Below are 10118 nucleotides of genomic sequence, written 5' to 3' on the forward strand. Positions count from 1 at the left end.
CATGGACCCTCCCCCCCCCCCCCCACACACACACTTTCCCCTCTCTTTCTCTTTCTCTCTCCTCTCTCTTTCTCTCCCTCTTTGCACATGCACATCCCTCGTTTTTGACTATCCTTGCAGCAACTCTTTTTCCAATTGAGTTATACATCACCGAGCCTTTCCTACCTTTCACAAAATGGAATGTATTACTCTCTCACCCCTCCCCCTTTCTCTCGCGCTCACTCTCTCTCCTTATCTCTCTGTATCCTTCCTTCCTTCCCGCTCTTGTAGTGCAGGCTGCTGGTGTCATCCGTCCGTTAATAAAATCCGCTGTACTCATCCGTGCCAGACTCATTTCAATTCATGCTTTCGATCGCATCACCTCAGCAGCAAAACCGCTCCGTCTTTCTCTCACCAATCCGCTCTATATCACTGGCACTCCAGCTTCTACACTCATCGCAAAGTTGATTTTTCATTTCTCTTCGCTCGCACCTTCGATCACAACATTACACCAACTCAGTCTCATCATTCAAGGCACAATCTTGTTTTTTTTAAAGAGCTCATTCGGAACAAAATGCTGGACGGCCTGTGTGCGATTTCTTATCATTGGATATTCACCGTCATCTAGCTTTCACGTTTTGTATTTTCCTCTCAAACATTGATTTGGGAACGGCTCTATAAACTACCGAAGCCAACTTTACAGCCACGGTTTTTCTAGGATTCGAAAGGGAAAAAGTCATCTGATGGAATAGGAATCGGGAAACCATAAATTCATGCCATCGCCGAAGAAGATCGAAGCTCTATTCATACAATTTCTTGTTTCTTTGGATTTGCTTCTCTGACGAATAAGTGGAGTAAGAAAAGAGCGACCGAGGAAGGAGGAGGCCAACTCGTCGGGTGTGGACAAGGCCAAGGGATATTCGCCGTGTCACCGTATCTTCCAGCAACACAGTATTTTATAATTGTACGTTCAATTCTTTTATCTTTTTAATAATACTACCTGATTATAATTATTTGCATTTGTACACTAAATGTTTTGCTCTACTACGTTTTAAAATGTATTATCCTGATCACACCATCCCCACGGCTGTAACCTGTTACTAACAGGTGGGTTTTCGCCGATCTACCACGATCGTGCGCTCAAATCGTTCTGTAATTTCTTTCTTTCGGTCTAGGTACAGAGAACGAGTACACAATTATCCACCCCCCCCCCCCCACTGGGTGGGGATCGGAAAATATAAATGAATGACTTCAATGTCGTGACAAGGATTTGAATCCTTCATTCTAAACTGCGACACCTCTACCTTTATACATGTTAAGACCTTTTTTCAGCTTTCATTTTGTTCAAGCCTCGTCGACATTTAAGTTTTAATGGTATTCCCGCGTCTAAGTATTAATTTGAATAAACCACTCTCGACCCAGGTGAGTTGAATGGGTGTCGGTTAGAATAAATCCTTGGGATTCTTTCTCATGCCACAGCGCCGACCAGGACAGCGCAAGGCCGGTCGCTGCCCGATGAACGATGGTCTCTAGCAGCGTTATAGAGATAACGTCATTATGAGCTGTACAAGAAATGAATACCATTATTACCATTATTATTATCATTATTATTATATTGCTATTACAGTGCAATTTCACTGTTAATATTGTTGAAGACTTTCTAAATAGGAAACACTAGGTCCGTCCTTACATTTTCAAACATTTACATAAAATATTCTTTATAATTTATGTTTTATTCTTTTACATTTCTGTCATATTTATTTACAAACAATACTGCATTTATTTTCAATATACTATTTGATAATAGTGCCTGATAATAGTATTCTGATAAGGTTAAGTTTGTTAACATGTTGTTATCAATTCCATCGTTAACAAAAAAGCACGGACCTACTAAAGTAGCTCAAGAAACGTACATGTATTGAAGGTAATACTCTTTTTATAGATTGAAATTCATTCAACACCCACCGGATAATTGAGAGAAAAAAATGACCATCTCGAAAATTGAAAACAGCTCCGCCGTTTATTCATAACTTATCATTTGTTGTTCTCGTAAACGTGACAACATTAATCCTTCATTTTGAGATTACCTTTTGTCCCAATTTTCCATTCATTTGTATCACTGTGACATATTAATGTAAGCACTATTTTCTAGTTCGTCATTCCTAGAGAAAAGACAACCTAACCAGTGGAAGGGTTATATCTGAAATAGTCAAGTTCGCTTTGGGATTTGCATTTTGATTGCCAATTTAAAACTACTGATCACTTATATATTCATTTCTACTTAATTCACCCCCTTTCCCTCTCCCTCTCTCTCTTTCTCTCTCTCTCTCTCTCTCTATCTGCCTCTCACTCTCTCTTTGCCGATTTAAAACTAGTGATCATTCGTACATTGATTTCTCGGATATTCCTAAGCACCTCGTATCTCTCTCTCTCTCTCTCTCTCCCTTTCTCTCTCTCTCTCTCTCTCTCTCTCTCCCTTTCTCTCTCTCTCTCTCCCTTTCTCTCTCTCTCTCTCTATTTCTCCGTCTGCTTGTCTCTGTGTATCTGTCTCTCAGTCTCTGTTTATGCCAATTTAACACTTGCGATCACTCGTACATTAGTCCCCCTCCCCCCCTCTCTCTCTCTCTCTCTCTCTCTCCCTCTCTCTCTGTCATTCCTTCCCCTCACTTTCCTTTCTCTAATGAGAGTGATGCAAGTGTGAGACGTTTGCCCTTCAACTGATGGCTTTATAATATGCTCTACTTACGGATTAAAACGGAGGAGGTAGGGATATAGAGTGGGAGAGTTGTCGAACAGACAAAGTGGCGTGAATTTACATCAAGTTATTACACATGCTTATTTTTACATCCCCTTCCCGCCCTCAAAAAGTATTAATAAAAGTAAATAGATAAATAACGTGGGCACTATCTTTGATCAGTTATTAGCCACACCTATTAGGCTATAGAAATTAAATATCATTGAATGATTAATTTCGAATCGTAAACACGTGATGATTGTGTTTATGTGTCATGTGATAGTAATACTAATAGTCACCCATTTTTATATGTAATTATATAATATAAGTAAGGCTAATTCATGAATTCGCGTTGTAATACAACGATTACTTGAAGCTTGCATACCGTTAACACCAAGGCAAGATTCAGCATTACTTTGCTTTTCCTATATGTTGTGAAGTCGCAAGAAATGCATAGGGGATCGAGTTGAATATGCTTGAATTATAGGTCAAACAATTATAAACAGTCAATCTATAAACGATTTTAAAAATGTTCATTTTATTTCTCTGCGCATCGCAATTTATAAAAACATAATGATACTCTTTTTAATTGCATGACTAAGAAATACTTATGAATGGATCGGGATGGTGAAGAATGGGGCTAAGTAAAGACTTTTTTCTAATTCTAATTGTTTTCATATCGTGATAAGATTCATCATTATGATTCGAAAATTCGTAAATAATTGTAAAAAGAAGGATAATAATAATAATAATGATAATAATATTCATTTGTAAAGCGCAATAACTATGTGGATATATTCTATTGCGCTACAAGAGCTCATAAATGCTGAGCGGTTTCCATTTAACCTATATCGAAAGATAAAGGTGATCTCTCTGTTTGTCCTTGTTTTTGTTAAGCGTGTCCTAATTCGACTAAAAATAGACATCCCCCACAAAATGAAGAGATTAACAGGGGATAAATAGATGAATAAATAATCAACAAACAAAAATTAAAAGCAAAATGAAGCAGATAGATACAAATATATAAATAAATAGATAACTGAAATACAAGAAAACAAAATAAGAAAGAAAGAAAGAACGAAAGGAATAAATAGAGAGAAATTAATAGATAAACAAATAAATAAATAAACAAAGTCATTCTGTATCTGAATAATTATAGACATACCTTAAAGTCAAATATTGCTTTGTTCCGCTTCACAGTCAAGTTGGTCCCATTTTAACCCTTTGCTTACGGCAACCTGGTGGTCCCCATGCTAAGTTGGTCCCATTTTAACCCTTTGCTTACGGCAACCTGGTGGTCCCCATGCTAAGTTGGTCCCATTTTAACCCTTTGTTTACGGCAACCTGGTGGTCCCCATGCTAAGCCTATGGGACCTGTACAATTCAAGAGTCAACGGGTTAATGTGTCCACAAATATTTGCGACCTCTCTCTCTCTCCCTCTCTCTCTCTCTCTCTCTCTCTCTCTCTCGCTGTTGTAGTAATCTCGTAACATCTAAATGAGACAGGAATGTGATTAAGTCCCCTCCATCCATTAGTCAAGACGCAGCCCGTGTTACGTCAGCACAGAATCATATTGATTACATTACATTAGATAAATTCATATAGGATTGTGGGATGGAAGATATACATTGTATGTGACTGCAACCGTACTTTGCGATCTAGTGGGCGGAAGGGGTAGGTGGTTGTAAAATCTTCATCCACGGAGAGGAGAAAGTGGATTACTATCGAGAAACAGATTCATATTTCCTTTTAAAATCTAGATGGATTAAAAAATAATGTCAGCTAAATTTGGACGTGTATGCTATTTATACCTCATTCTTAATTCCGGGAATTCCAAACACAGCCACTCACTGCATTCATCGGAAGTCAGTTTTAAGATGCAGGATTATAGATTTATTGTCCACGTATGATGAAACAGAAATTTGTTTCCGATTGGTGTTCCATACTATGCGGCAACATATTATATCGAATCCTGGGAGGCAGAAGGGTGTTTGAATAATGCTAAAAATTGTTTTTAAAAAGGTATGTTAACACCCAAGCTCTGAGTAGACTAGACCGTATATACCAAGAACTATTGTTCTAAGTCACATCATCATGATCTCAAATGAATTTTTAATAGAAAAATAAATATATCCCCTTGCCCATGTCAATTCATCTATGTCTTAGTCTAAATTTATAACATAATGTTCAATGTTTCTAACACATATATTTATTTTAAGCAATATTCTAGACGTCCATTATACACATGTTTGTAAGATATGTTGACACATGGTTTCTTTAGTGCATCACAGCCTTGGTGCCAAAACACCTATATCGACTTAATATTTCTATCTGCCGATATCATTCAAGGAGAACAGTAGTACCTTTCATAAGAACTATCAATTATATGTGAAACGTATCGGTTACGAGATTTATTTCGTAATATTCTCAAGTGCATACATGTACGAAGGAAGAAACAAATGAGATGAATAAATATATTTCCTTTTCTTGTTATCCCCTCTTTTCGCAGATATAGCATATTTTCGTACGCCCTCCTGTACAACACAAACTAATCTACAAATCATGTCGTCATCATCATCGTCATCATCATCACCGTCATCGTCCCCGTCGTCAAGACCGCGGTCATCATGGCTCCAGGTCGTGCTCTTTACTCTCCTGGTCTACATCCTTATCTTTTCCACTGCCTGCTGCCAAGCCGTGCCCGTTTGGAAGACATCACCGCAACAGCTGAAATCGATGAGCACCAGCAAGCTCGACGACGACGCCGTATCGGTCGGCGGCGGAGCCGGCATACCAAGCCTACCCATCGGGGAAGGCGAGTTCGACAGTCCCGACTCGATACTGGAGCGATGCCTACAAGCTACTGATGGAGAGCTTGAAGAGAACCTTTTTGTAAAAACTCTTTGCACGCTTGCTCTGATGCATACGAGGCACGCAAACGGGAAGACGAATCACCAAGGCTATGTTAAAAGAGGTGAGTAGCACTGGGGTAGCCAGGGGCGGGCACGGGAGGGGTGGCCTTTAAATTTTCTGTAAACGTATGCCGCTATACATTTGAAAGCATCAATGGGTTAAAAGAAAAGCCTGTTTGTACATCCTTCGCGATATCTTTTAAAGTCAATAAATACTACTTCTTGAATACCGAAGAGCAGATCAAATAAATGTCACCTTATTGGGCTGTGCATCAGGTATAAGAATCATTTGAAGCAGAAGTATCTTGAGCTTCAGTCAAATCATCATGAAATTCGACGATTTCAGAGTTTCAAACGTTATTGTCATGATTATTTTTCGCTTTTCGATATTCGGCTCCTCCTTGCTTATGTTGCTTTTTAGAAAACTCTTTTTTAACCTTACCTCTCCTACACCACATAGCATTAACGTTTTCTTTTGCAAGGATTTTCCAGCGAATTTTGGAAAGTGGTCTAAAACAACCTTTTACTATATGCTGTGGAATTTAAAATGACTTTTAGTACTTCTATATTAGAATATCCCTTTCCAGGGTTCGAAATGTAAACCATCATCGGATTACTTAGAAATCACAATGAATGTCCTCCTTCTTAATCACTTACTAATGTATTTGTTTTTTTCCCTCTTTTCTGTTTTTGTCATTAAACAGGTGTCTCATCTGACAGGTCTTCCTTCAGTGCGTTCAATCGGTTTGTGAGCAGGTTACGGCTACACGCCAATGAAGTAGCTGACTACCAAGAAAAACTGAACCGAATGCAAGCTCTTGGAGTCCTCGATTCAGACTACAACGTCATATCAGTGCCGTCTGAAACAGCGAGCCTAATGCGCCAACTTGGTTAGACATCAGATTAAGTGTCTCTTTCCCCCCTACTTTTCTCAGCCCAGTTCCTTCTCCGATGGAAGAAAATCTTACTTGTAATCTGGTTTGAAGGAAGTTCAACCTCATTCAATGTTTGCCAGACTGAGAGAAACACAGCACTTGTTTCTGTTATGAATAAGGTCTTTTAAGGAAGCAATTGTTATATGAATCAGGAAATCGTCATTCCATTTTCAGGCTCGATTAGATCAACTAACTTATTTCGCTTATGTATTCGTATCTATCATGTCCAGGAAAGACGCGAACTCAGTTTCAATTCCCTTTAAAATATTTATTCAGTGTAAAAGAGGAAAAGATGTACAACTGTGGTTTTCCAAAGAGCCCTTTACTCCCATTCAATTTGAAATTGTACAACAGAACTCACACTCGAATCCGCTCATATTTTGGGCGTAAAGTATTATTTGCCAACGAACCTGATGAAGCGACTATCCCGAACGGTTGGGACTAGTCTTCACGCTAGATGGCGCTCTTGTGATTCAGTTTATTTTGTAGATGAATTTATCAAACTTCGTCAATTCAAGGTCTATGGAATGCCACCGTGTCTCTCTTGTACTTCTAATAGACATTATTCTCTATTTGCGTTTGCTATCATATTTTCTTCTCTTATTTCGGCGATAGTGCAATATTATGTATTTATGAAGATTTGTACAGTTATATAATAATAGAATCGCAGTATTATTTGTTTTCTTTGTTTTATAGTTATTTACAGTTTGCTTGTAAATGTTCAGTCCTAAATTATTTTGGAATTGAATGACTGGTCTTAAAGACTACAAGTAAACACAGCCAAGCGCACACGATCTTGTTATCATGTTGAAGAACTTATTTAGCATGTTCCTAATTAAACTATATGAAACGCAATTTACAGAAATGAAGGAAAATGTTCGTCTGTTGAATATGGCGATCCCTCTTGTCTGAAATGTTCACATCATTACGCATTAAAGAGGAACACACATGAAATCGTAATCGTTTCAGTTTGTCTGCTACATGTAAAGCTTAAAGGTTGTGAAATTGCAAGTCACGCTATGATGAACAGGAACTATTTAATGGCTGTGAGTCGATTTAAACACAAAGTCCAAGAAAGTACTATTTGTATGCACCCCAAATATACTGTGCTTAAAAGCACGCTTGGAGTCAGTTCTATTATATTTTCTAAGTAGAGGTGTCGCTTAATTTTTAAAATCAACATGCTCACTTTAATTTATTGCACTGAATCAACTTCGTGTGTAGCCTACATACAATATTTGATTCACGATTCGTAACCATCATAACCATGCTATTCGCTTTTTACTGTTCTAAAGCCTGTCTGCACTATATAGTTTGGCCAGGAGGGATTAGACCTCTCTGTATGGTCACTGGCAGGTGGTTATCTCATTAAATCAGCTCTCAATTAACATAAGAGAAAGGGGACCATGGAGGACCAATGGTCACCGATTAGGCAATGCAGTCCCGCACTAAATGATCACACTTAATCTGTGCATTTTTATATTTCTTAAACTGTAGCATTTTATTTGTTATCATTTATAATACAATCATTATCTGACACCTGTCAAAATAATTATCAATTAAAATGATGTTGTTCATTAAATGTAGCGTATGAGTTTATGAAGAATTGCACATACATTCAGTGTTTTCGAAAGACTAAGAGCCTACGATTGGGTATTATTCTAATCTGTTACGCTCCTTCAGTGATCATAATATAATAAACGTTCCTAATTCCTGCGTATTCCATTTTTGTGACGATTTACGATAAAAGAAAAAGTACTAGAAATGATCTAAACTATATTTGGTTCGTGACACCTCTTAATGCTTGAGAGTAGAATACATTACGTAATATTTTGACAATAAATGCTAATAAATAATATCAAACGACAACGATTCGATTATACATACAGTTCTGTTGGTATTTTGACCACTGTAATGGCAATGTACATACAAATTATTTTTTATGTGTTTGCTGAGTGTTAGTAGAGCAGAGGAAACCTCAGATACATTTAAAATGTACCAGAAATGTTTATGAGATGTATTTCCCTCCTTCTATGTACAAACTTGTAAATAAAATAGAAGATGACTATCAATGCAGGAAAACAAATATGAGAAAACTTATTGAACGATCGCGAGTGGCGTTAAAAGTTTTTCCACTGGTATCCACAAACAATATTCCGCTTTAATACCAATCTTAATAATGTATCAAAAGGGTTTAATTAGATTAAATATGATTTATTTTGATGCTCAATAAAATGAAAGGTGCATACTAATAAGTCAAAAGGGCGAGGTGCATTGCCCCTTTCTCAACGCTTTTACATGGTGCATGTGTAAACGCCATTGGCGATCGTTTGTTAGTGTGGCCCGTGTGGGTATCATTGGTTGAAGAAAGTCTGAAATAAAACTGCATGACCTGAGTAAGAAATCAAAGAATATCATGTTTTTCACTTGTGTTTTATTCAAAGAGAGTGTTGTGGTTTTGGTAATGCATGAGGGATATATTATGTTGGTTTGTTCGACGATAGTGAACGAAATTGTGATGGTAAACAGAAGAAGAAGAAGAAGAAGAAGAAGAAGAAGAAGAAGAAGAAGAAGAAGAAGAAGAAAAAGAAGAAGAAGAAGTAGAAGAAGAAAAAGAAGAAGAAGAAGAAGAAGAAGAAGAAGGAGGAGATGACGACGATGACGACGATGATGATGGTGATGATGATGATGATGGTAGTTGTTGGAATAATGATTATGCCGGGCAGAGAACATTCAAGCTGAAAGGGAAATGAGAGAGAGACAGAGAGATATAGAGAGAGAGACAGAGAGAAAGATATGGATAAAGAGAGAGAGAGAGAGAGAAGAAGAAGAAAACAGAGGGGGAGGGAACGGGTGACGGATAAAGAGAGAGAGAGAGAGAGATAGAGATAGAGGGGGAGAGAGAGAGAGAGAGAAGAAGAAGAACAAAGAGGGAAAGGGAGAGGGTGAGGGATAGAGAGAAAGGAATATAGAGAGAGAGAGAAATAGAAGGGGAGAGGGAGGGAAAGAGAGAGAGAGAGAGAGAGAGAGGGGGATGGAAAGAGAGAGAGAGAGAGAGAGAGAGGGAGAGAGAGAGGGAGAGAGAGGGGGTGAGAGGTTTACGTAATCATTTTCTTTCACCTGATAGAATGTGTGGTAAATATCGGAGAGAAAGTTAAAGTCGGTAAAAGGCTGGTGACTGATGACATTTCCAACTATTCATATGACATTTGTTCTCATCTTATTTATCTATTTAATCACGACAACTTGCTTCAGCCTTAAACGGTTGTTTTCAGAGTTTGTGAACTTACAAAAATACACGTATACAACTGATAATACCAAAAAAAACTAGAAATTTAATTCGTCATGGGGACGAATTAGGTGGTCTGTCTTCAAGTCTTATGATAGATTATAATATTTACTATATTGAGAAAGGGAGAAGTTATATAGACATGTAAACAATGATGATGATCATGATGATGATGATGATGATGATCTTGATAGTAATGGTGATGACGATGATGATGATGATGATCATGATCATGATGATGTTGATGATTATCATCAACAGACCACGA

The 10118-nt window shown here is 37.8% G+C and overlaps 1 protein-coding gene across 1 annotated transcript; it reads left to right on the forward strand.

Moving 5' to 3' along the window:
- Window positions 1-256: 256 nt before the first annotated feature.
- On the forward strand, window positions 257-8973 carry LOC100893023. The gene is made up of 3 exons (XM_003729769.3): window positions 257-943; window positions 5224-5688; window positions 6331-8973. The coding sequence occupies exons 2-3, from the start codon at window positions 5277-5279 to the stop codon at window positions 6519-6521; spliced, it is 603 nt and encodes a 200-aa protein (XP_003729817.2). The 5' UTR covers window positions 257-943; window positions 5224-5276; the 3' UTR covers window positions 6522-8973.
- Window positions 8974-10118: the final 1145 nt, after the last annotated feature.

The sequence above is a fragment of the Strongylocentrotus purpuratus genome, unplaced genomic scaffold, assembly GCF_000002235.5.
Source record: "Strongylocentrotus purpuratus isolate Spur 01 unplaced genomic scaffold, Spur_5.0 spur5_scaffold_18, whole genome shotgun sequence".
Lineage (NCBI taxonomy): Eukaryota > Metazoa > Echinodermata > Echinoidea > Camarodonta > Strongylocentrotidae > Strongylocentrotus > Strongylocentrotus purpuratus.